Raw genomic sequence first — 12,939 nt, 5'->3', positions numbered from 1 at the left:
TAAATATTTTGATTAATTTGATTGACAGTCACAGTTTTGTCAAGAGTCAGTCCTTAGGTTTGAGAATCTGGAATAATGTCTTTGGATCATTATCTATCTATTGATATACAGTATATCAGTTTACACTGATATGTGATCTTCCAGTCAAAACATTTAGAAAAGCCACAGCCTCAAAAAAACACAAACAAAGAAACCAACGCCCCCCAAAAAACTATAACAAATGTATGCTCTCTCCTGCAAAAGTGTCCTTTTTGGGGACCATTTCTCAGGCTGTCACTTTGAGCTCATCTTCTGTGACAGCTGTAATTCTTGGACATCTTATGGGTTTTTTTCTCTAGTTAATTTCACAGAAACTCGGAAGACACTATCATCTTACTTTGAGCATCATTAATTTATTTTTTCTGTGACATCCAAAAGTGTTACACAAGGCATTAAAATTAAGCTGTGCTAAAGAAATGAATAACTGAAAAAGAACTTGAAAGATTTCTGTAAATATACCTTGTGGTTCTTTTGGTGCTCAAATTATCTGATTATTATGTAATTGTCTTTGACCAGGAAGCCCCACACAGTTAAAACATGAAGCAACATCCCACAAATCCTGCCATTCAAAGCTAAGTAAACACCTGAAGTGTTGCTCAGAAGTTCAGTTTAGCATAACAATATAATTCAATATTCAAGTTCACCTATAAAACCAGTCCCAGTGGAATCAACTTCCTGTAACCTACACCTTGTCTCTCCATGCACGACTGCCCACCAGCATTGCCCCATCATTTCAAAGTTATCTCGTGCAATGTCAAGTCAGCTCTTCCGCAACTGTAATTACCCTCACGTAAGTGCTTGATAGAGCACAAAAAATAAATACTGTCAAGGCTTTACTTAAACAGAGCTCTTCAGAGCTAGGCAGGGGGCTAGGCTAAAACGCTCTGCATGACTCGCTAAGAGGAAAATATAGAGGAGAGGCTGAAGCATCAATAACGTCCTACCATAGAGGATAATGAGGCCGAGAGACATTTACAAAGCCTGCAATTATGGTGTTATTGACCTCAATAAAGGAGAAGATATCATCACTTGTCTCCTTTGTACTTTGTTGTGCTACATGTAGGAGGAGGAAAACCAGCTGGGGGAGGGGCAGAGGAAGGAAAGTTCTAGCACTCCGAGTTCATTTAAACTTGGTAAGGAAGCAATAGGTAGGTTATGTGATGGAAATGTAAGCTTTCACTATATGAAGTCCTAATTTGCAAAATTAGACACAACAAACAGACAGACAGCAGTGTCACTGCTGGAGGGAGAAAGACAAAATAAAGTGAATTAAGAGGAAAGACCCAAGCAGAAATAGTATACTAAGCCATTAGTGGTAGCTTTACACCAGAGGGATAAAGCCCATGTAAGAAAGGAGGGAAAGGCACGAAGAAAAAGACAGGAAGAGGGGCAGAAAGTGACTGTTTGTCTTCTCCAATGCTCTGTCAAGCTTGCTGCTTATTAGATGCACTATCCCCCAATGGCTCAATTACATCCATTCTGGCATCCTCAAACATCCCTATCCTTTTTGTGCATGTTCTCAGCTTCCAGTAATAGTATCAGGCTTGTTCTTCTCTAAGAACAGATTAGAAGCCCAAATTACTACTATTAGAGGAGGATTTTAGCTTTCAAACTGTCGCCCACTCTTGGAAACCATAACTCAACTTGATGGGACTTAAGGAGGGAGGGGGTTTGCTTTTGGATGCTTTTTCCGTGACAGTTTTGATGGAATTAAGAGATCAGATGTGGATCTGCAGACTGGCTTCAGAGTATAAAAACATGAGGATGTTTACAAGGCAAGAGGGCGCTGGAGTGGAAATTCTGAGATTGGATATTGAGCCCTGCTTGCACACGAGCATGTTGGGCCTCTGAGGTGGTGTGAGGCTGATTTTTCAGTGATTCAGTAAGGATGACGTCCAACAATGCTTAATCAATATTCTAGATTTTCACTCGGCTCTGGGTGTCAGATTTGTTTGCTTTTTTTCTCTGTGAGTAAAACAGAAGGAAAGAAAACAAAAAGTCTAGCAATAAGGCTTGGAAATGATTTGGGCGTACTTGAAAACCCCTACTGCTGAATGACAATGTAAGGTCATGTTTGAAAACAAAGAAACGGATGTGCTTTTTCCTAGATTTACTTCATGCTGCATGAAATTGGACTATTAATACAATAGATTTCAAGTGAGATGAGAAGACTTGGCTGCCATCGAACTGCTAGTGCCTGCTAACCAGTGAGATGTGAAAAAAAAAGTGTTTAATGACAAACTCTTCAAACGCTTTGACAGCAAAAAACATAAGAATACAGTCTGTGGGGTATTTATTTAAAAATCCCTTGCTGCTTCCTCATAAAGATGTAGAAATACATTTGGTATAAAAGTACAGATAGGAGAAAAATACTGGGAGGAAGTCCTTCTACTGAACTCCATCTGGGAACCGTCTTTTAATGCTGGATTACAAACTCCACACCCGTTGAAAAATTCTGTGTGCTTTTCATGTAAACTCTGAATGATGGGGCTTCACTATTTGAAAAGTAGAAACAAAGTCGTATTCAAGGACAGTTTGAGACATTTATCTAAAAAATGTGTTCATGTTGTTAAAGCATATTGAAAATACCACTTCCTGTCTAGGGGGCAGGAGTTAGCCCCAGTCAGTCCGCTTATATCTGATCTTTACTTATGTTGATTTCCAGTTACCCTTGGCCCAGTAACCATCTTTCTAAGTAAACTACCTTTGAAGACAACAGTCTCCTCAATATCTCTCCCCGGGGTAATTTATTTGCCATTGTAGGATCTTTCAGAATGGTCCTTATCTAAGTATTTCAGAAACTCCTCACCTACAGCGATTTCTGTCCACACAACCGTCTCTGTGGTTTATAGAGAATGGTCTGAAAAAGAGAAAATATCCAGTGCCTGGCAGTTCTCTGGGTTAAAAATGCCTTGTTGATGCCAGAGGTCAGACGAGAGTGGCTAGACTGCTTATAGCTAATAGGAAGACAACAGGAACCTAATTAAATATATAGCAGTAGAAAACACACCAGTTTCCACTCCTGTCTGCTAAGAACAGGAAACTGAGGCAGCACGTGACATGGGTTCAATGAAATATGGCAATGAAAGACTGGAAAAACACTGCCGAGTCTTTGATTTCTGTGGCCTCCTTCAGATGGCAGTCAGAATTCAATCTAGGCAACAGGAAAGCATGGATCCATCTTTCATTCTATCAACAGGTCAGGCTGCTAATCATGTAATGGTGTAGGGGATATTTTCTTGGCACACTTGTCCATCCCTTTATGACCACAGTCTACCAATCTTCTGATAGCTGCTTCCAGAAGGGTAACGTGCCGTGTCACAAATCATCTCAAACTACTTTCCAGAACATAACGATCAGTTCACTTTACTCAAATGGCCTTCACAGTCACCAGATTTCAATCCAACAAAGCACCTTTGGGATGTGGTGGAACAAGAGATTCGCATTACATGTATGTGCAGTTAAATCAACAGTGAATGTGTGAAGCTTTTATGTGAAGCTTTTATTTTTCTACGGAGAAAAATCTTGGAGCAATGTTTCCAGCACCTTGTTGAATCTACACTTAAATTTATGCCATGAAGAAGTAATGCAGTCACTGCTAGAGTCTGTGCATTTGATTTGGAATTATGGATTTGCTAAGAAGTTGAAAGTCAAAAGTCTAAAAAAACAACTTCTGTTTACAGGATTACTAAAGACGTTTTAATTATAAAAGGTTGACTTTTGCATTTCCTCCTCCAACTTTTTCTTGGCATGTCTCACTGCCCGCATTCACTTCTTAACGGAATGATGGCCAAAAGCCTGACATTAAAATCCAAGTTCCAGAGTGAAATTATCATTAAAATGTCAATTTTAGTTGACAGTTGCACTTTTAATTAATTAGTACTTATTTCATGACAAGTGGCTTTAACGGAGGATTACAGACATAAGTCTTAAACCTCAGAAATAAAAACTTTTAATGGTTGTAAAGCCTGTAGTTAATAAAAGCTTTAGATATGTTTATGGTCTCGACATGACGTATGTATATAAATACCCCAGATGTGAATTTTGAAGCTATTATTCCTAAGACGATTTGCTAATCATACCTTATTTTCTGCAGTAAAAATAAAAACACCTGTAAAAAGAAATCCCACTAAAATTTTGTCAATGGAAGCTGAACAATGCTAACTTACTGAAGAACAATAATCCTTGCTGCATTATATTTACTATTTTTTAGCATAGAATCACATTTATCTTCTCTTAATGTATGAACCCCACTACACTTGTGTATGAAACCTCATTATCGGTTATAAAAGGGTATGAAACCTCAAGCTGATTGCTGCACAGCACCTAACAGCTTGAGGTTGTGGTTTTGAAGTGTACAAATGGGAGAGAGAAGAGCACAAATTTCCTCGGCAGTCACACATAGCTAAGCCAGAGGGGATAAAGTGGTCAGAAGTAAGGCAGCTGTGCTTTCATGCTGAGTCGTGTTCTCTATTCTGGGATTGTGTCCACTTCCCAGCATTCAACCCTTGAATATGACAGTCTACTCTTAACTGGCTCAGCGAGGCTACTTGGCCTTCATTAAGCTTGTTATGGTGAGTCAGGATGTTGAAAATGATGTTTTTTCACCTCCCTTTTCCTTTCTTTTTTTTTTTTTTTTTTTTTTACCTTTTTTAAAAAAAACAACTTTATTGTAGTTTAAAAAAATTTTTTTTTTAATCAATTTCACTAGTAAGGGTTTTGTCATCCTTTGGTCCATCACTCAAAATGCGCAGGCATAAATGTGTCAATTTCATCAATTTCATTACATTAAAAGCTTCTTGAAATGGTCTATGCTTTTCCTGCTGACCTTTGACCCTGGCAACTCCCATCTAACCTCTGTACAACCCACTTTTCTCTGGTTTCAAATGAACCTGGACACACACACACAAGGACGTACGCACGCATAGACACACGTATACATGACAAATGGCCTAAGAGAGGCAATCATTAGAGCAATGGAGGCTAAAAGAAAAGGGGGGATGGGCTACTTTCCCCTGTGGCTGTGAGGCTACCACTTTCCTCATGGTCACAGGGGTAAAGCACAAATTAAGACACATCATTTTCGTCAAGGGAGCAGCTCATTTAGTAGTGAGGAAGTGTCATGCTTTGTGACATACACACTATAGTTTCTGCTGCGCTATCCTTCTGTTGTAGCAATATTGACATTGCTGGCTAGCACCTCATTTAATTTCACACCGTTTAACTCATTGGCACACTTATGCATACAGCTGAGGACGTGGAAAAAACGTGATGAAATTTTAATGTCATCCTTTCAGAGTTGGAGCGGGAGCCCTCAGATGACCTGTTTGTCTAAACTCCAACCAAGTGTGTCCCCAACTGTCTAAATTCAGTGAACCTGGGATGATCTGTACCGTATGTGCACTGAGTCACATTTCACTATCATAAACAAGATGCGTGGGTGAGATGGTTCGAGAGCTTCTCATTTCGTGTCTAACGAGTATAAAACTGTTCCAGGCTCAAAGTGTGAGCATGTTTAAAGTCCAGGGAAGTCAGTATAAGCTGACATGAAGCCAACTTTTATCTAGTAAACTTTTACTGTCAGTTTGCCTGTTGAAGTCCGTTTGTCCAGCTGCTGCCCCCTCAGCTCATTTGTGCTGCTGAGAGACAGCTGGTTCTGACGCTGAACAGAGGTCGGAGTCATCGTGAGGGCAAGCATCACTGTCAGTGCTTCACTAGTCCCCTCTTTTTTTTCTTTCTTTACTTCTTGTCTTTATCTGCCTTTGTGATTACTTGTGATCAATCATCTAATCAGTAACCCTCCTGTTAATTTTTGTTTTCTTCCACTGGAATCCAGTTTTCTTCTGCTCCAGTTTAGGTTTTCTATCATAGTTTCTCCTTTTTCTTTTCTCTCTTCACTGGGAAGGAACATTGACTTCATTACCCCCTCATCTATTCTGTCCTTTGTCATCTTGCCTCTGAGCCGTAAATCAATCTTAGCATCATGTCAAAGTTGCATCTAAAGGACAGAGGAGCGAGGACGATTGGTGGAAAAGCTATAATTGAGGAAGCGTAGGTGTATCATAGAAGTGTTTTTTTTACCTGTGACACAAGAAAAAAGTTTTTTTTTTAATTAACTGTTTCGTCAGACTTTCTTTTCCATTTAAGGTACTTTTCCTTCTTCTTCTTTTTCCTTCTTCTTCTTCTAGGGTTACCATAGAAGAAGCGGGTTATCTGCCTCCATCTCAGTCTATCACTAGCGTCCTCTTCTGTCACACCAAATCTTTGCATGTCCTCCTTCACTATATCAATCAATCTCCTCTGAGGTTTTCCTGTTTTTGTTCTGCCATGCAGCTTTACTTTAACATCCTTTGTTCCTGTGGCTACAATGTAGCTTGCCGTCACCAGTGTGTGAATGTGTGTGTGAATGGGTGGATGACTGAACGTGTAAAGCGCTTTGAGGTCCTTAGGGACCAAGTAAAGCGCTATACAAATGCAGGCCATTTACCATTTTTTTCCAATATATCCATTACCCCTCTTCTGCATATTAAAGACATGTGTTTCACACAAACTTCACTGTACTCTACTGTGGCTTTAAGTCCGGTGAAGCAGGCTAAATGTCATATACCCAAGAGCAATGTGGGGTTCTGCATTTCCCATAACTCACAAACTTGTCTGGCGACATTGCTAAAACAGATCAGTAGTACTCAAACTACTCAGACTAGAAATTGGGCAGAAAAAAAGGGCTTCAATAACTGCCTGTCATAAAATAACTGCCCAGTGAGACAAGTTTAAGAGCCAAAAGTCTTGCAGTCCCAGCAGGTCTCACACTTGGCTCAGTTGCATGTGGTTCCTCCTTCTCGTGGCCTTGCAGGCAACAGGCTGCGTGGCATTGCACAGCTCACTGACCCTTTTTAGATGGTTTCTCCCTTTTTTTTTTTCACAACCGTTTTCACCATTTCTTTTATTATAGCAATGGGATCAGGAAAAAAATCTGATAAGAGGAGAATGTTTGTTTATGGATGTAACTAATCAGAACACTATTTTTACTTTTAGCAGTTACTCTGGTGATTTTTAAATAAAAATCAGACTGCTTACAAAAAAGGCAGAATGAGACATTAGCAGTTCGTTTTAGTACATGATGCTACAATCTATCATAAAAAGGGTCTAAGGAGCAGCAGACACAAAAGGGAAATGGTCACTTTAATTCCCAGCTACCCAGCTACTGTAGTTAGATCATTTCTCAGGACCATATTTTATTGTTTATTGCCCTTACACAAAAAAGCTCTAAACTCACCCTGCAACTTTCAATGCTTCACACTTAGATTTAATTCAAATATACTGTTCACTAAAAAAAGTGATAATTTTTCCAAAGGATAAATAATTATGAGTGAAATCATGCTTTGAAGATGACATTTTGTGTAGCTGTTCAAGACTAAGTTTAACTCTTGTTGAAAAAAATGGACCAATAAGTCTACTTTATAGAGCACAGCTACAGTACACACATCCACACATGCTCACGGTTTCCCCATTAGTCACCTGTTGCTATGCCCCACCCCTTCTTCCTTATGGACAGCTGGGCTCACAAACTCTGCTTAATGTGCTCAGTGAACCTTGCTTTGACCGAAGCATTGAGTCCATGCAGTCATAAATCCTACAAGTAAAATCTAAATCATCTTGAAGGCTGCTTCCAGGTGATTATAGCATATTGTCTTATTTTTAAATTAATTCATTAGGATGTGTGAACATGTACATGTACAATGACAATAAAGGACTATTCTATTCTATTCTAGTCATGTGTGCTGACCCTCTATCATTATCTGCTATCAGCGACTAGCAGCTGTTGCTCTAATGGAAACCAAGAAACCAGTAACTTTAAAATGGTGATAGCTATCTTGGAGGGCATTCATTTTCCTTCCAACTGTTTAGACATACTGAATTCATGGACAAAGAAGGCATCACTTAAAGTAGATCTCATAGCATATTACTGACTGTACTGATGTGTTAAAATGCAACAAGGCTGATAAATAAGTAAATAATAAAATGAATAATTTATTTTCGAATTGAACAACGAAATCTCAGATGTGTTCTGATGTGTTTTGAAGTTACATAAATCTAAAGCCTAATAAATGCTCATCTGTCTCTGTCTTGCTCTTTTATGTCTTTCTTCTCTTTCTGTCCTTTTTCACATCAGAAGAATACATTAACCAGCATCTCACCCCTGAGGATGTGATACTCTCATGCTGCCAACTTTGAATAGGTCTTGCCTTAATGCACAGCTCTTGTGGAGTAGAGTAATGCATTATCTTGTCTAACACTTATTATATCACGCTTCCCCTCCAGTGGATCTATATAGATAATCTAGCATAGGTATTGATATAGTAAACAATAAAGGCCAGCTTAGGTCATATGATTGCAATGGCTGCATTCAAAATGAATAAAAAATTTTTTAGACTTTCTATTAGCCAAGGAATGATCAGCTACTTTCTTTTTCTGTTCACAGGATAAAGGAATGGGTGGACCAAATGCAAAAAGATTTGATCGCTTTAACAGACACAGCCACTGGCATGCAGGACCTAATAGAGGTAAGACTGCCTGTCATGCATATACGCCAAGTAAGATTTCAAATGTGAACTGAAATATGAGTGAGTTCTCCTTATTTGTGGATAAAGGGGTGCAACGCTCTTGGTTGATGTTTTTGATCAGAGCAAAGATTTAAGAGCATCCACACAGCCAACACAAAGAGTCCTACTAATTCTCTGCCTGCTTTTTTTGATGGGTGATGGAGGCGACACATACGTTTGTGAATGCAGTGACTCAAGAACAAAGCGACAAATACATTTTCAAATTCATACAATACTTGTATCTACTAAACATCTCAGATGAGTTCAAATCTCAGTGATCTCAACCTCAAAGTCAAGGCCAAATTTTCTGAAAATCTTGTGCCATAGCTACTATGTTCATCCCACAATATAGATTGAATGGGGGTTAACCCAGACTAATAAATATCTAACAAAACTGAAGTTTTTCATGTCTCACACATAGGTATCATATACCTATCATACACCCCAAATACCAGTACTGACACTGTGCTTAATAAATCGTTATTGTTTTTACAGTTTGCACCAACTGTGCACAAACGATTTCTATAAATAAATTTATATCTATTCAAATCCATATTTACAGGACGAGAACAAAATATTATGTGTAATTTCTGTCACTTAATACTCTTAGTCTCATTAGCTCTCTCTGCACGACCTCAGGTGTCACAACACATCACCAGTCTTCATATAGTAGTCTCTCATTAGACATAACGCTGCATCTGCATCATTTCATTTCACCAGCACACTGTACACACTCACATGAGATTAACTTCACTTCTCTACTGTGATAGCTACAGCTCCTACACACACGCAGACACTTAAACACTCAAAAACACAAACATATGAGAAGGAGAAGAAGCTTTTTAGATCCACATTGATTGATATAATGCATGTGCTACTTTGGATCCATTTGAGAATAAAAGCATTCAGCCTTAAAACATGGCAAAAATCATTACAAAACCTATTTTCATTTGATGTTCTGGGATGGCGTATCACTCCAAACAAGAATTAAATGTATTTGGAAGTCTTATGGGCAGCTGAATGAGATTAATGTGCAAAACGGGGGGAGTTGAAAAGGGGTGTTACAATGCTGCCTGAACAGTTATGCTGACTCATGTAAATTACAACCTCAAATGCTGGTATCAGCTTATGCACACGAGTGCGGAAATTTCATTTTCAGCTTTCAAAACACCCCAAAGCTATAGTAATCACTAGCATTAATATGTTCAATTCAAATGTATTTATACATACACAAATTCCAAATATAAAACAATGTATTAGTACAATCCGAATCAAACATTTAATAGTATCATTTTTAATACCAGTCTTTCACTGAGTGCCTACATGAACATGCCTCAGCTCTGTGTTTTGAATGTTGGACAGTGAAATCTCTTTAGGCTTCTAAATAATTGGCTGTTTGGCATTTGTGCTTTTTTATTACTCTTGCTGGGACATATTCCATAGCAGAGTAAATGGTACAGTTACATAAGGCTTTTTTCTTTTCTAAATCACTGTGCTTTGGTCAGTGAGGCTGATGAAATATAGAAGATGGGCAATAATGCAGAGTAACGTTCTTAATTTTAGTTACACTACATCTGTCTGTGAATAGAAAATAGACAGATGTTACATTGTTTCTGACCCACAATTTTTATTGTGACTGTCTTAGATGTATCATAAACACAGAAAGCACTTCAGAGTGGAGTCCAACAATGCGCAGGAGCTGGTGGCAACGGCTGCTGGGAACATAGAGAGACTGCTGGCTAACCGCTCCGAAGCCCTAAAGGTAAGTTTAATCTTATGATCTTTTGGCAATTTATAGGAAATCAGTTAAGTGGAAGAGAAGGTTTTCCCTTGCGTCTTTTGTCATGGTGACATAATTCTTAAGATGGAATCATAAAATGCAAAATGTACACTGTTTGCAAAATTAGGTACAGCTTGACTTCTTGCACAGCGGCCCAGGAAAACACACAGAAACAGTCTGTTTATCTTCATTTCTCTTTGGGACAGCCTCTGGAACAACATCACAGCTGATCTATTATAATCAAACATCCTCCACCCACAATACTTGATTCAGAGTTAGCAGTCTGTGTTGGTACACGGTCACGAATGACCCTGTTTAGTTTCAACTTTGAGAAAAGCTTTGTCTTTCTGACTTCTGATGCCTGTTCTGCCCTCATACCTAACCTATACTGGCTGGTTTTATGGCTCATTTGTCTGAGCCCAACAGACAGAAGTGTTCCTGAACCGTGTTCACCTCACGCAGGTTATTGAAAGGCTGCGAGGACAATTCAGAGGCCTTGGAAGAGGAAAAAAAAGAAGCACAAAAGCATTTTTCAGTCCATGACAGTAATTAGTTTGACTTTTTAATAAAACTCATCTATTTAAACTGTTATACATCTTAGACCTAACTGTTGCTAGGGTTCGTTTGCCAGTTATTGAAGTGGACCTTTTCATTGTATTTTTGTCTTGTGAAGCATTTAAAATTCACTTATCTCATATATAATGTTTGACTGTGTCAATTCTGCAGCATGTTAAAGTGTTTTTACAAGTTGCTATATTAGTGGAGTGATCTCAGATGCATCTATACAATTTATATCCACATACTAACCAGACTAGCAAGAAATAGTTGAAAACTTTACTTTCTTGTCTAAATATGGTCAATTGTGGCTCAGGAAAAACACAACAAAACAAACAAACAAAAAAACATAGACAGTATAAAAGATGAACATAGCTGCCATGACCTTACCCAATGTTCTTGGACTCTATTCCCAAGCATGACAGAAGTTATGCTGGACCTTTGAGAGTTACGTTACATGGATGGAAGGGTGGCGTGCTACATTATCGGCTAGTACTTGCTATCTTAGTTAGCATGCTACATTCCTAAACAAAACAGTTCCAATACAAATACACATACATTATCTACTTTGTAGGAGACTAGTAAAATACTAGAATGTCTAAGGAGTTTGGAAAGAAGGCAACTGGACTTCTTTAAGTTTCTTGGAGATGTTTTACTCTCGTTCGAGAAGTAAAACCAAATGGTGTTTAAACCCTAGTCTGGATTATCCCTTAGGAGCCAAGGTGTAAAAATGGTTTCAGGTGAAACCATTGTGAGACCTTGCCTGGCCTTATCATGTGATCTATTAAGGTCACCTGACACACGATGTGAGTTGGGGTTGAGGCATCTGGGAAGGGATCTCAAAACTGCACTGGCAGCACAGCTTTCCAAACTTTCCAAGCTTCTTAGACTATCATGACCTGGATGACTAAATACTAGAATATCATTGAATAAAAGTGAAGCACAAACGTCTCGGATGGCCTTTACCAGACAACAAACTATATTGTTAGTAAGATAATCCATTAAAAACGCTCTAAAAGGCTCCAAGAGCACTCACAGTAACTTGAAGTTCAGTTTAATGATTCAGGATAGTGGAAGTAAGGCCTGATCGGCCTCACTATATCTGGTCTCCTGCCAGTCAGAGCCGGCACGCCCTAACTGAGATGAGTTATTAGAATGTGAAACTCGCTCTAAAGTTAAGTACTTCAATGCAGGAGTCTGTTGGGATTGACTCAAGTGGCACCTAGAGGAACTGCAACTTCTGTCACTTCTATAACGTCTTTTTTTTTTTCCAACTCTCGAATTTTGGGGGCAAAAAAGATGATAACAGCCATAATGCTTTCTAATATGGTTCTGATTGCTCCTCTACCACTGCTGTGATACTCTCTGGAAGTCTGTGGTTTTGAAATGCTTCATAAGCAGCTCAATGCTCAATAGATATGCATTAATGATTCCTCTATCATCTGCATTTGTCCTGGATCAAAATTTGTATAGCCTTTGCTGTGCTTTGTATTTTGTACTGTATAAAAAAAATGATAACGCTCACTTAACCGAGGTCTTGACCAGTATTATTATTTTCTCTTGGACACACTTGTTTTTTTTTATTTTCAAAGGACAGCATGTGAAATTGATCCAACCTTTCCCTGTACCTTTAAATTACATTTAACAGTATCTCACCAACTAAATTAGGACCTTGGGATGCTACCAGCCTCGATCAATTTGACTCAAAGGGCCCGGAATATCCAATTAAGGCTGACAGCTTGTTGCCATAGCTACAATCTAATTGATTAACCCATCATATCTGCCAGGCATTTTGTTTTTCTTACATCTTCATAATTGTCAAGGGATTAGGGACAATTAGCTTTCGGTGTTGTTGCTTCACACCTGGGGAGACTAAATACGACTTATCTGTGAGTTGATGACAGTGGAATATAGATGTTGCACTACAGACTGTGTTCTAACATTTCATCAGCACCATCTGCT

The 12,939-nt window shown here is 38.7% G+C and overlaps 1 protein-coding gene across 1 annotated transcript in view; it reads left to right on the top strand.

Moving 5' to 3' along the window:
- The window catches only part of cacna2d1a (calcium channel, voltage-dependent, alpha 2/delta subunit 1a), a 105,662-nt gene that overhangs the window by 12,477 nt on the left and 80,246 nt on the right, over positions 1 to 12,939 (top strand). The window contains exons 2-3 of the mRNA XM_085436363.1: positions 8,522 to 8,603; positions 10,288 to 10,404. Coding sequence (XP_085292489.1) covers positions 8,522 to 8,603; positions 10,288 to 10,404 — 199 coding nt within the window. The remainder of the gene's footprint in view (positions 1 to 8,521; positions 8,604 to 10,287; positions 10,405 to 12,939) is intronic.

The sequence above is a fragment of the Copadichromis virginalis genome, linkage group LG17 (assembly GCF_057382275.1).
Source record: "Copadichromis virginalis isolate Kocher_CV1m ecotype Utaka linkage group LG17, C_Virginalis_male_GT1.1, whole genome shotgun sequence".
NCBI lineage: Eukaryota > Metazoa > Chordata > Actinopteri > Cichliformes > Cichlidae > Copadichromis > Copadichromis virginalis.
Note: the sequence above shows the minus strand (reverse complement) of the source record. Positions and strands in the feature narration are given on the sequence as shown.